A 14243-nucleotide genomic window follows, 5' to 3' on the forward strand; every position below is an offset into this window, starting at 1 on the left:
TACTTGGGCGTCTGTTGAGCGAGCAGGGCCATAGCCGGTGCAGAACGTGGCGGCAGGATGGCAAGGGACAGCCCGGGTACACCCAGGAGACCACAGGAGCCCAGGGACACGCGGTGCCTGCAGAACCCTGGGGAAAAAGGAGGGGAAGGGATGGGAGCAGGGAAGTGAGGCCCCGGGAGCTGCCGGGCTGTGCCACAGCACCCATGGCCCCAGCCGAGCAGCACCCACTCACCGGTAAGCCCGGCCCTGCCCCAGCCCGTGATGAACCACGGTGCAGGACACTGAACCGGCTCGGCTGGAGGGGCAACCTGCCGTACAGAGCCCTGCGAGCCGCTGCACGGCTCCGGCGCGTCCCGGCATCGCTCCGGCAGCAGAGGGTAAGTGCGGCGCAGCTGTGGGATGGTGCGTGGACGCAGCGGAGCACGGCGAGCCGCTCGCAGCAGGGCTGCCGTTCCCCCGCGCCTCGCATGGGAGCGGGAGGTGAAGCGCAGCACAGCCGTCCCCGGTCGGCGCTGAGTGCGATGAGTTGCGGTGGAGCACGGCACGTCGTGGTGAAGCGCAGCACGGCGTGAAGCCCGGTGAATCCGGCAGTGGCGTGAACGATGGCGTCGCTGCCTCCCGGTGCGGTGAATTGTGGCACAGGACAGTAAAACACCCCACAGCACCACAAGGACGCAGGGTACCACGGCACACCGTGGCACACCACGGGACGGTGAACCATGGTGGAGCTCCACCAGGCCACGGCACAATGCAGTCAAGTCCAGTGAAGCACAGCACAGACCCCACGGCGATTTGTTCTGATTTTCCTCTTGGTCTTTACCAGCAGCCACAGCAATTAACCACCAAAGGACAGACTACACCTGCCCCTTCCTACACACACACCTGACTGAGAACAAGAGCAGCTACAGCCAAGGCAGACACACACGCTGCTTTAACCCACCAGCTATAATCAAGTGCTGCAGAGTTAACATTTTTAATACCTCTCCTACTTTTTTTTTTAAATGAACAACCCAAGCAATGATACGCAAACAAAACAATTGGTGTTACTGGTGACATAAGATAATATTTTCTATTTCGAGCCAGCAGTTCCCTTACCTGCTTGTGTTGTCGCAGATGGAGCGATGCACTTCACTCCGAGAGAAGCAGCAATACATTTCCTGGTATAAGACAGGGATTTAACCAAGTTTGACGGTAAACGTGACAGTGTTTTACAAGATTCCACGGCAAGGCACAGGGGGCTGTTCCCTGCCCAGAGACAGAGTCAGACAGAACTGCCAGGGAGACCCTCCCGTTGAGTCCCGAGGTTCAGAAGGGACCCCCTTGCTTTCTAAACTCCTTCTCGGAGAGGAGTCTAGGGGTGGCTGGATCCAATCCTAGTCCCAGACTCGGTCAACGGTTTATGGCTAAAGGATTACATGTGCGCAACCGACCCTCGACAGCGCTCGGCTGGGATTTCGGAGTTTAGCGCGCCGTTAGTCACTTCCCGAGGGTCTGTCGCGGGAAGGAATCTCCGACTCCCGAGACGCAAACCTCGAGCGACGTCCCAGCTCCAGGGGAGGTCCTGGCGTGCAGCCGCTGCCGTGCGGGAGCGCTCAACGGGCCGGTCCCTGCTGGTGGGGGTGAGACGATTGACCTGTGGTCATATTGGCACGTTGACCACAGCCCCAGCATTGCTCAAGTTCACCCTCCGCTGTTGTGCTGTTCTCCGTCTCCCCAAAACCCCATTGAGGGGGGTGCAGCCATCACGACTACCCGCACCCACGGGGACCACCACAGGGGGGTTACAGGAGATGGAGGTCAGGCTGGTGCCTGGGGACAGGAGCACCCTGGCACAGCTGGTCCGCAGATCCTCCTCTGCCATCTGGTTCTATCTCCTTAAATCCGGCACAGCTGGAAGTGCCTTGGCAATAGCCTGGCAGCTGTTCACTCTACAGGCTCAGGAAACAAGCTATTATGACAGCTTCTCGTGCTTTTTTTAAAATCAGTTTTGGTGCTTACTCTGGTAACACTCAGAGCCATCCCCTGCTGAGGAGCATCCCTGTACCCTTCCCAAACAGGCTGGTGAAAAGGCACCAGGGACCATGCCCGATGCCACAGGTACCAGGGCTGGCATTTCCCACTCATGTTTTCGCACCAAAACCCCCACCAACACCTTACGTTCCTGCAAAGCTTTCCTTAGAGACAGAGTTCGCTTCTGGTGAACCAAACCGTTCAGGGGCATTGCTTTGCCTCTGCCCCTGCCGGAGGGCCCGGGTTACGGCCTGGCACCTGGAGCCTCTGCTTTTGCTGCACTGAGAATTCCTGTCAAGAGCAATCCGGCAGTCGCCAAACCCCTGCATGAAGTGGGGTTAGATTCTTCTGCAGGACTGACTTTGTGTTGGTTTGGTGTTAGGCCTTTTGGTTTTGTTGTTTGGGTTGGTTTTTTTTTAAATGAATCTCCAGATCTGTTCCGAATAACATTTACTTCTATGCATGAGTTTTCTTACTCGTTCCATTTTAACAGGTTTTTGGAGACAGAACCGTGGTGAATTTCCCATTTAGCATGCAAGGATTTTGTACAGCACCTGTAGGCAGAACAGGAGCAAGGCAATTCGAGGCTGAAGATCACGCTACAGAGCTCCGACAGGGTCTGTTCAAGCCAGAAAGAGCTTCCTTAGCTCACCTTAGAGCACGTCGTCGAGGGAAAACACCGAGGGGCCGGAGAGGCTGGGGGACGTGCAGCAACTGGTCACCGGTGACTCTGCCTTTGGCATCACCTGCAGAGTCGGGGAAGCTCCTGGCTGCACGTAGGGTCCCACACGGGTGCCGCAGCCCCCCGTGGGCTGAGAACCCCCCTGCCACGCCAGGGGACCCCTGGGTCTGCCCAGCAGCTGCTGCACCCCACAGCAACTCAGCCCCAGATCGGGGCTGTCGTACTCGTCAGCGCTTGCCTTCGACCCAGCGAAACCAGTCCCGCCCCTTCTGCCTCCCCCCGAGATCAGGGGGGGAAGTGGTGACAAGCAAACTAGCGTTTCTCAAGCATTTTCCTAAGGATTTCGAGAGCAGTTCAGTGCACGTTACACTTCAAAACCTTCACGCCGTACAGATTTGAAGCCAAGTGCCCACCCCCGCCTCAAAGCCCTGTGGCGGGCAGGCAACCGAGCGGCACCTCTGAGCCCGGGCTTTAAATAGAAGAGGCAAGAAAAGGCAAGTGTGTTCTCAGCTGTGAGAGTAAGTGGATTAGCGAGACAAAAAGAAGAACAGATTAACACCGATTAATACGTCTTTATTGTAATTGGCTAGTACAGATTTCCTTCTACATCTTAGCAAGAATCCTCCACCTTCCCTTCCCCAGCAGTTACCATCCCTGGTTTTGCACAGTTTATTGAGACAGTCCAAATTTCCAGCACTCCCCCTGAGACCCCAGCGTCCCCCCTGCCCGCAGCGAGCCCACCGCCCTTCCCCATGGCAGCGGGCTCTCCCCACGTTGCTGCGCCCAGTAACCGACCGGGAGTTGAAGGAAAACAACCAATTCAAGCCACACAAGCCCAACCTTGCCTTCAACAGGAAACAGGCAAAAAAAACCCCAAACCATCAAGCTCAGAAATCCGAAGAGCTGGTGCGGGTTTAGGTCTGGGCTTTACCAGCTGCCGTGCGCAGCCCTCCAGGCGAGCCCCCGACACCACGCCACGCACACCGCACCCCTCCTGGCGTCAGCCCCCTCAGGCCGCCTGCCAGCCCACCCCACCGCGGCGCGACGGCCAAACCACCACCAGCCCAGCTCTCCCCGTGCACCTCCAGAGCCGGGCTGGGGCAGCACGGGGTGCCGACCGCAGCGAGCGGGCATCGACCGAGCACAAGCAGAAGCCAGACACCAGCAGTTACAGGCTGAAGATAAGCAGGGACAGCTGGGGATGGGGCCCTTCTAAGAAGGGCTGGGGGCGTTTGTGGCTGGAGAAGTCAGAAAGGGCAGCCTGCGGACAGTCGGGGCTCCAGGGGCACAGCTCAGCAGCTCTGCACAGAAAATGCAGCATCAGCCCCAGCAAAGCAGCGGTCGAGAACACGCTCAAGCCATCAGAGCGGCACAGTTCACAACCAGCAGCTCCTCCGAGCCCCGCTCCTTCCCCCCCAGCGCCCACCATTCCATGGCACACAGCACCTCCTCCCAGCTCCACACCTGCCCTGCTCACAGCAAACCTCCCGCTTCTCTCCTGGCCCAGGGCTCAGCACTTCCACATGCCCGCTTTCTCTCACCCTCCAAAAGCCAGCACTCAGAAACGGGTGCTAAAACCCAAAGGTAACCTCGGGGTCCTGTCCCCGCCAGACTGGGAGCGGGTCTCTGTTCAGCTTGGCTGCACCACGAGCCGAGGACAGGGCGGCTGGGCGACAGCGGGCACTAACCCAAATGCCCGAGTTCGGAGGGGGCTGTCTCAGGAAGAGCCCGACTTGGCAGAGAGCAGGTTCAACCTTGGCATGCGCAGCCGCAGGAGACGGAGTGCCCCCCATCCCTGCTCCGAAACCAGGGCCCCCCCAGCAGCTCTCCCCAAGAAAAGAAGGATCAGCTCACGGTCAGCAGACGGCTCAGCTCCCACTCCCACTCCCACTCCCTTCGCTGCCCACAGCGGCTCTGCCAGCAGGAGCTGGGGACAAGGCAGCCTCGCCACCCCAGCTCCAGAGTGGAGATGGAGGCACAGAGGAGGGCTAGTACTGGCCCCAGCTGGGTAACGACCAGCCAGCCACAACCGCTATCAGCGGTGCGGGGTCTCCGCTCCCACTGACACAGCTGGGGGGCCACCCAGCTCAGCCAGCCCCACTCCCGCCCAACGGCTGGCCCCCACGCAGCTCCGGGAAAGGCTGGTCAGTGCTGCTCCGCTCCCTGGGTGCTGAGGTCCCACCAAACAGCCCCCTGCACCCTGGCCCGCACGGCGGTGCTGTCTGGGGAAGGACGGAGTAGGAAGGAGGTCTCGCTGAGCGGCCACCAACACAAAGGGCAGAGCATCTACAGCGGCACACGCACCAGAAGCTACGTATCGGGGAGCGGATTCACAGTCACCACGGCCGCAAATCTCTCTGGGGTGGTACGGAACAGACAAAAAGGAGGGACAGTGCAGGACACGGGTGGCCGACGTGTCTACTTCTTCTCCTGCTTCTGCTGCTGGTATCTCCTGAAGTGGGTCTGGATGGTGAGGGCCGCCTTCTCGGAAGGATCGCTGAAGAACTTGCTCTCGCTGCTGGCATCAGGGATCACATCATTGCCTGGAGCGACAACCATGCATTGCGGTGAGCGCAGGCAGTGCCAGCGGCCTGAGCAGGCTCCCGTGGGGTCGGACTGGCCTCCGCGTACCCTGGGCTCCCCGCAGAGCGGGGCTTCACTCCGTTACGGAGGGGAAAAAGGCTGGACAAAAGCACGAAACCACGACTCCAGTGGCTCACGGGGCCTATCTCCACGGCAGAGGGAGATGGAGCAGGAGGCACAGAAGAGCCCGGCCTCCCTGGCAGCGCTAAGCCCTCTATTTACACAGCTTTACTCCCCAAAGACCTCGGCTTCCCCACATTTAATCACCAAGTACGATACTCACTTTCACACACACAAATAAGATTAGAAAAAAAAAAAAAAAAAAGAAAAAAAGCCGGCACTGTACAGCAATAAAGCTCTCATGCTGACAAATGGGAGCCCTCCCCACCCCACGCTTAATGTGGCATCAGGGAAGTATTGTGAAATTCAACAGGAGCTGAATCAGAGCCACTCAGCAGCGCTCCTTTAAGCGAGCGTGTCACTGCTAAGCACCCCCCGAGCAGCGATCAGAAATCCTGGCGCCAGATGCTGCTGTATAAACTCACCACTGTCACTGGAACCCATTTTTATTCACATCCTAAAAGAAATTGCAAAGTAAAAAGACACATAAAGAGAGTCCATGTTGGGAACGGGCTCCCTCCTGCCCTGCTTAACAAGATACATCGTCAGCTGTAAATCCTGCCCGCTGCAAAGGAAAAAAAAGAAACACCAGAGGCTGGGGAGCCACCAGGGCATGTTGAGCTGTAAGTTTGCAGGAACGAGCCCCCGGCCGTGCGGGCTGCCGACAGCTCTGCAAGAAATACACCTACCAAAGGAGCTCAGCCGCAGACGGCCATCAATAACACCCCGCTCCTGCGACAACACACCACCACCGTCGGCCCAGGCAGCCCTGGGGACCCTCCCCTCCTCGCGGGGCAGCGAAACCCCCCAGAGCAGCGACAGGGCTGGCCGGAGCTGCTGGTCCACGCAGGAGGAACGTCGCAGCTCAGCGCCCCGCCTGCTCTGCCACGGCAGCGCTTCGCCGGCTTCATCCGATTGCTGCCGAGCCGCACTCAGAATAGAAGCGCTCAAATCCTCTTTGCTGAGCACTTGACTTCAGCAGAGGGGGCAGAGCCTTAGAGACAAGAGCAGGCAGGAGGGAAGAGGGGCGAATTCCGGGTGGTTTCGCCAGGCCAAGGAGAAAAGAGGAAGGGGAGCTGTTTTAGGGGACGGTCTGACCCACGCGGTTCAGCGGGGCGAGGGAGGCAGGGACCTGCACATACACACCCGTGTGCTGCTGTACGTTCAGGTGTGCAGCACTGGGCCCTTCACTTGCTGATGCTGCAGGTTTTAAGGAGCATTTCACCATCCTGTCCATGCTCCCGGGGGTGGCAAGAAGGGCACCCTCCACAGGGAGGGGAACTGGCCGCAAATACGGTGCAGCCAGCAAGCCACAGGCTGGGCTGGAGAGAAAGCTATCCGAGAGGGCTTCCCAAATGCCTCTTGATAACGTCAGAGAGATTTTTTTGGAAGGAGAAGCCAAGAAGGGTCCAGCCACTGCAATGCCTGCCCCCCTGCTGCATCCCACGGTCACAACACGGAGTTTCCCCCACTACTTGGGCAGGGCTGTCCCCGCGCCTGCTCCACACTCACCTTTCTCTCCAGAAAGAGAGTAGATGCTGTTGTGCCGAGAGCCCCGGCCTTTCTAGAAAGGTAGAGAGCAAAAGTACGGAGTTAGTCATCTATCAGGCGGAGGCGGTGAGAACAGTCCCGTTCAGGCCAGCTGGGAAGGCCAGGGCTAGCCTCCCCCAGCTTTCCACTATCCATTCCCCTTGGGAAGCTTGAAAATACTGTTCCCTTGAAGAGCACTACCAGAGCACTGATTGATTGATTTGCATTTGCGAGAAGCCCTCCAAGGAGAGGCAGAAGAGAGCTTTGTCTCCAAAGGCAGATCTGCAAGATGAGCTGGTAGCATCCCAGTTTGTAGGTTGGCACAGGCCAGCCTCGCTACATCTGCATTTCAAATCAGCCCGGAACCAGGCTTGCCGGCTTTTATTTCCTCAGCTCCAGCACCTACCCTGATACTGCAGCACCTGGGATGTCAGGTCTGCTAGGCAATATTTTCGGTCCTAAAAATAAGCCTGAGTTTTTCCACAAATACCCTTCCTACGTTTTTCAGCTTATCCTGCCTCCTGGCATTAACCCTATTTTCTGTCTTTCAAGGGAAAGAGAGAGATCTCTCCCCCTTGCCCAAGCCTTCTGCTCCAAGCAGCCTGTTTGGGTAACAGATGCGCGCTGCTCCTTCTGCTCCAGGCAGCGCCCTCTCCCCCAGGAAAGGCAAAGAAACCAGCCCTCACCTCGCTGTCCCGGCTGGTGCGGCGGCTCTGGGTCACGCACTGGATCTGCCAGGGCAGGGGCTGGTACACGAGGTACGGCAGGGGCTCTTCGCGGAACAGGTTGGTCCCGAGCTGGACACAGAAAGGATTTGCGGCAGGTAAGAGGACAGGAGAGAAGCAGAAGAGCGACAGAAGAAGCTGCTATTGCACACGCACCACCAGCGATCGCAAGCCCTGGTGGCCTTGCCGGCTGTGGCGATGCTCGGCACGTCTTCCCGCCCCACAGCGACGAGCGGTTCTCGTGGCGAGGCAGTGGGGCGGCAGGGCTCTCGGGTAAGGCTGAGGCCGTGCGGTTCCACATCCAGTACAGGTGGCCCAGACCTCCCGCCCAGCGTGGCCTGGTTTAGGGAGGCCATGGCCACCAGGGCAAGCAGAAAGCTCTGCCTCCTCCCCCTGGCCCCAGGTATTTTTGGGGACAGGGAATCGCAGAGGGCAGGAGCTGGTCTAGAGGCTGCAGGAGAGGCAGGAGGCAGGGCTCGGAGCTCTGCTGCAGGCTCACACCGTGACCCTGGGACGGTCCCTCGCCGCGCAGCAGGGACAGGGCACGCTGCTGCACGGCGCTGTGGGACCCTCTGGCATCGGCCCCGGAGAAGGGGCTACAGAAGCCAGAGGCATGGTCAGCGGGGCCAGGAAAGACCTCCAGGCTGGTGACGCAGCCCCTGGCCAGCCTAGCACACCTCTCCACCTCCTTTCCTCTCCCCAGCGGGGAGCAGCCCTAGGCAGGGGAGGGTTTTCCTTCCTCCCCAGCCCCAGGACTCAACGTGCACGTTCCCAGCATTTGCTCACCAGACTGGGAAGCCCAAGTACCTGGGCACAACAGGGAACTGCCCTCCGCAGGGCTGCAATACACCTGCTGATGTGACAGTGACGAAAACGCACTCCCAAGCCAACTGACCCCCGCCACGGGGCTGACGGCACAGCCACAGCTATGCTGGAGCCAGGGCCCGGGTATCCCCGGCTCACGAGAATGGCCAAGCCCGCACCCCCCACTGCTCCCCACCTTCTCTGATAAGATAAGCCCCACGCTTCTAGAAATAAAGCGGAAAGCGTTAACTCCTACCTGCTGCCAGGCCAGCCCAGACTCACCTGTCCAAATGCTCTCACCACAAAAAACAGTGCTGTCATCAGGGTTCCCAGCATGGCTGGGGTCTCCGAGGGGCTCCCGCTGCTCCGGGAAGTCAAAGCTCTGGGAGCGACGCACCGTGGTCTCCCAACAGCCAGGGACTGGAAGGTGCCTTCTCCGGCAGGCAGACTCCAAGCCCCTTAATGAGCTTACAGCTTGCATTCATCTTGGCGGAGTAATCGTGCACTGTCCTTTTGCTCTTCTAATCGCCGAGTTTCTCCAACATATACAGTGCTGGCATTCCAGGAAAAGCAAATCCTCTTCTCTACACACATACGCAGGCTGGTGCGCACAGACACGCATGTACACCCCCCACAGCCCAGAGCCATGAGCCGGGACAGGCCTCCTCCGCTCGGGACTGCGTCTCAGCAGGATCACGGCAAAGCCTCCCGTGCCCAGAAGGCGCCGGCAGGTCAGATGGGACTTTGGATTTCTCAGAGCCGCCCTGTGCCCTCTGCACTGCCCCAGGAGTGCCTACCTGGATGGGGTGCGATGCCTCCAGTAGTTCGTATCGCGGATCTCCAGCGGACAAAGACACACAAGCGCAGATCACGCACATCAAGAACTGGGGCGATTCAAGGTTTGGTGGTGGTTTGTGTTCTGTTTTTAAGGATGGGTATCTAACTACCAGCCTCCATTTCTGCGTGGCCAGCTGACCCCCACACTGTTCTTCCTCTGCCTCATCAGTCCTCCGGCTCCAGCAGCTCTCCTCTCTGCCCAGCACGTACAGCAGCGACCGCGCTCCTTCTCCAGCCCTCCCTCCGCAGGCAGAGCACAACATCCCGGGCCCCTGCATGCGTTCGTGTGCCTCACGCATCCTCAGACCACATCTGTCTTCTCTCCTATGCCAGTAGCTCAAATCCTGCTGTGATCACCCAGCATCCCCGCATCCTCGCCCACCTGAACCTAGGATTTCCAGTGAGCAATGCACTCCGCAGAAGAAAGAGCTGGAAAAATAAGGGCGGGCGTTGAAGCTCCCCTCTCCCCGCCAGTGCCGTCACTGGCCGTGATACACATCTGCAGCCAGGACACACATGGCGAATGCCCCATCTGGGCAGAGGAAGCCTTCGCCGCAGGGCTTGGAGACACAGGACAAGCTGAGGCTTTCCTGAGAGACTACCTGAAAGGGAAAAATCCCAGAGGAGCAAACATGCCCAGCTGGGAGGGGCTCCTACAGGTGTCCCAGGGCCACTGGAAGGAGGCGAGAAGGGGAAAGGAACAAGCCATGGGAAAAGAAGAGCACATCACACCACACCACCAATCCTGCCCGATGTCTGGAGAGCACTGTTCAGCGATCCCCCCGTCAGGACTCCAGCAAGCGTTTCTGGCCATTTCCAAGAGCGCTTCAGCTCCCTGTGGCTTTGTTACCATTATTCTGTTAAGTACCTGGCCAGGGTAGGAAACGCAGGAGCAGCTAGAAAGCCAAAACCCAAAACTACAAAAGCAGTTCTTCAGGGGCCTTTCAGCCACCAGGAGAGCTGTTCTCGGGCTCGCATCCTGCGCTTTTCATGAGACCGTCATCCATCCCGTTGCATGGTGGTCTCTCTGGAGCTTTACGCAAGGTTGGGGGATGCTGCGGGGATGCTTTATGCTGTGGGGTGGGCCAAGAAGTGGGGTCTCTGCCGGGGCAGGGGGGGGGTCTCCCGGGGAAATGGCTGCTACTAAGCAGCGCCTGAAACACCACTTGGGGAAAAATTCACAGCTGCTCCAAAATACACCGAGAAATCAGTAGCAACAGCCAAGTCGGCAGAATTAGCCAGTTTTAACGCATCCCAAGTTGCCAGAGAGCAGTTCCAGAGCAAAGCCCTGCTCCCCACCAGCGCACCACAGTTCTCCCCATTTCCCCGGCAGGAGAAACCCCCCGCTGCCCCGGCAGAGACGCCGGCGTCTTCACCCACCCCGCAGCAGCCCCTGCCCGGGCGCCCGGCCGAGCCGGCCTCGGGCTGCTCCCGCACACAGCCCGTCCTCCGCCCTCGCACAAAGCTCCAGGGCGAGACAGCCACTGTAACGAGGTGGATGAGTCTCATGAAAAGGGCAGGATACAAGCCCAAGAAAAGCTGTCCTGTTCGCCGAAAGCCCTATGGAGAATTGCTTTTGTAGTTTTGTTTTTCAACTTTCTGTCTGCCCCTGCATTTGCTACCCTGGCCAGACACTTAACAGAATAATGGTAATAAAGGCACAGTGAGCTGAAGTGGTCTCGGAAATTGCCAGAAATAACCTTGACGAGACAAAACATGAGGTAGCCTGGAGACAAGCAAGAGGAAGATGTGAAAGGTAAGTACAAGCTGGATCTCTAGGGCTACAACCGAACGCCTCAAGAAAAAAATAAAGCTACAAACTTCACTGTCATAAAAGCCAGGCTCATGTAGATTTAATTTACATACAAAACCAGATACAGCTGCTATCACAGGTTTTAAACGGGAAAGAGGAACATGTTTCAGACCAAGTTATTGCTAAGAAAACAGGCATTTCTCCACACTACAAACACACCCTTCTGCGCACGCAGACTGGACTCAGCGATGTGGCTTCGGGCACAGCAGCCACCAGGCTGGCAGCCTCCCCACACCACTGAAAGCCACAACTGTAGGGTCCCTCCAAAAATGCTGCACGGGAAGGGCTTCCGTGGCGCCCACCAACAGCCAGGATGCTAAAAGCAAATTCCCTACAGCCAGGGACTGGTGCAATCTGACAGGAGATGGGAAACCCGCGTTTCGATCCTACGGAGGGACTGCCCTGGGCAGCTGCCCCTCCTTATGGATTTCTGGGGTCTCCCCACTCAGCCAGAGCCAGCAAGAGCTACCTGAGATTGCCTCAGCAAGGGCGCCAGCGAGACGTTCTCTCCTGGCAGCGCCTGCAGAAGGACCACCCTGCATTTGTTAGCAAGCAGAAGGTGGGAGAACAGGGACCTGACCAGAGGATCAGGCTGCCCAAGGATAGAGGCTGGCCAAGTAATTAAAAAAGTCTACGAAAAGTCAGCAAAAAATATATCCAGACACTCTTAAGAGTTTTAAAATGTTGTTCATCAAAAATATATTTCCATTTGCATGTAAACATTCCCTGCCACGCTCACAGTGTGAGCTGTTGCGGTGTCGTGCCAGTAGCCGGCACAGGGAAGCAAAGCCGGAGGGGGCTCTGCTTTACTGTGCCGCACACCATTAGCCACACCAGCAGACAAACAGCGCGGAAGGGTGCAGAGCAGCAGCTTCACCACCCTCCCCGTATCAGCTGTCTCTAGAGAGAACGGCTTTGAAGACGAGTTCTCACAGATGGGAACCCTTGAAATGCAGGCTTCTTCATCAGACAGAGTGGCAAGTGGTTCAGCTTTTTTTTAAAGCGTAAAATATTTAAAGTCAGCTTGGAGGAAACGCCAACAAAGGCAACCAAATACCACATTCCCCACTCAGCAGTAGGACAGACTAGCCCGACTTCTCCCTCTTGGCTAGAGCAGCACCATCTGCCCCGGCGGGACGGTGATGTGTTCTGGATACAGCGTCTCCGGAGGAGCACGCTGCAGCCACCCGCTGAGCGGAGTGCCGAGCCATCTCGGAGCCGAGGTCTGAGCGCTGGGCATCCCGACACCTCCGCCGTGCCTCCAGCCCCGGGGTCCGGTGAGCCCCGCTGTCCCCGGGGCTCAGCAGAGCTGCCGCAGGAGCGGCGAGGCCCGGCTCCGCGCCGGGCAGCCAGGGCTCCCCTCTGCCTCCCCAGCCCCGCCGGCTGGAGGGAGACCCCAGCTGCTGAGCTGAGCTCCGCTCCCTCTCCCCAGGGCACGGAGGGACTCAGGTGGGGCTTTGTCTCGACGTTCACACTAGGCTGAGTTCCTTAACAGCGCCCGCACCAGGCACCACCCCACGCTCTCGCCATGCGGCTCCTCGTTGCCATTGGAGCGTTCGTAAGGCAGCAGAGGAGCTCCCGCAGCACAGCTTTGCGGCGCAGCTCTGGCTGGGAGCAGAACGAGGGAGCTGGGAGCGCTTTCCCACATCCGCCATGACAAGCTACCCCTGCTTCAGATCCTATCGCTTCCACCCCAAACGAGAGGAACATTCCCCGATAGAGTCTGCCACTCCCCGATTCCGTCCCCAGACTCCACAGCCATTTTGCTGCTCGTTCTCCCTTGCTCACACACACGGCAGAGGCCAGATGTCTTGCCCACCTGCAATTAAGCATTTGCTGGGCATCAGTACGGGCTCATTTCCTGACACATTTCCTCCAGCAAAGTCTCAGCTGGATTCACGTCCTCCCCCTTGACCAGTTACTCAAAGTCCTCCATGATTCACAGCTCTGGCTCACGATTGCTAGAATACTAATGAGAACACTGTTGATTTATTGGAGCCCTGGTATTTCACCACCGGATTAAACAGTCTATAAAGTATATTTGGACACATTACAGGATTAGAAGAATCCACCTGGGAAGTTTGCTTCCTCCTCCTTCCAGTCGCTTGTAAAGAGACTTTATTCCAAGGGCACAGCACAGAGGCAGGGCTGAGATGGCTGGGCATCGCTGAAACCCAAAGTATTGCCAGGGAGACCATACAGGCCCCAGCCACCGTCTCTCCAGAGCCAAGTCCCACCTTTTAGTAATGGTACACTTTAATTTGCCTGTTTTCATCCAGTCCTAGCTGAAGCAGGCTGGGGCTGCTGGCAGGGGGCTTCTGTGCACCTGGGAAGAGAGGTCTGGCAGCTGGGTGAAGGAAACGCCTGGCTTGCGGCAGGGACGAGCGCGGGCAGAGCCAGCAGACGGGACAGGTACCGAGGGGCGGGAGCCAGCCCTGCGCACGCCTGCTGGATTTAGCCTGCTGCATCCAAGTCAAACAGGATTAGAGGGGGATTAGGGAATTCAAAGGAGCACCGTGCGTTATCGGAGGCCCAAGGGATTTGCTGCTAACATCAGTGTACACTGCGGAGGGGATACTGACAGCCCCAGCGTAATGCTGTTACAACACAAGCCTGGAAACATCCCCGCTAATAGCACCGAGAGGTCTCACTCCTTCAATCCAACCGCAAGTTACGACGTGCCTCAAAACCCAGCCAGAGGGAGCGCTCCGCGGCTCCAGCCCTCCCTGCCCGGCCACGCGGCCGCCCCACGTGCCAGGGCCATGCGGCTCCGGGCACCCTCGCCTCGCAGAGACCGCTCTCCGCCCCACAGGGACCGCCCGTAGCAGAGTCCTCGATGTGGCTGGGGCCGTATCAATGGCACCAAGAGCAGGCCGACGGGACTAGGGCCCCTACTTCCCTGCCGCCTCCGCTGTTCTGTACTCTTTGGTTAACTTTTTTTTTTTTTTCTTTTTAAATTCTCACATTAAGAGCTACAACTGCCGTGTATCACAGCAGAGCAGTGACACTAAAGAGCATCACAGCACAACAAGGGGAAGGGGACAGACTTCCTCGGTCAAATGCAGCTCAGAAAAAAAAAAAAAAAAAGAGCAAACAGGTCACTCACGCTCTAACTGATGAACACCATATTCCTTTGCAG

The 14243-nt window shown here is 58.1% G+C and overlaps 1 protein-coding gene across 15 annotated transcripts in view; it reads right to left on the reverse strand.

Moving 5' to 3' along the window:
* Nucleotides 1-10955: 10955 nt before the first annotated feature.
* Nucleotides 10956-14243, reverse strand: part of CEP164 (centrosomal protein 164) — a 42500-nt gene continuing 39212 nt past the window's right edge. For all 15 annotated transcript variants that reach the window (XR_012584056.1, XM_074561046.1, XM_074561044.1 and 12 more), the window contains one exon: nt 10956-13444. Coding sequence is in view for 14 of the 15 variants with exons in the window: in XM_074561046.1 (XP_074417147.1) it covers nt 13345-13444 (100 nt within the window). In the remaining variant the exon portion in view is untranslated. The remainder of the gene's footprint in view (nt 13445-14243) is intronic.

Source organism: Larus michahellis, chromosome 17, assembly GCF_964199755.1.
Source record: "Larus michahellis chromosome 17, bLarMic1.1, whole genome shotgun sequence".
Lineage (NCBI taxonomy): Eukaryota > Metazoa > Chordata > Aves > Charadriiformes > Laridae > Larus > Larus michahellis.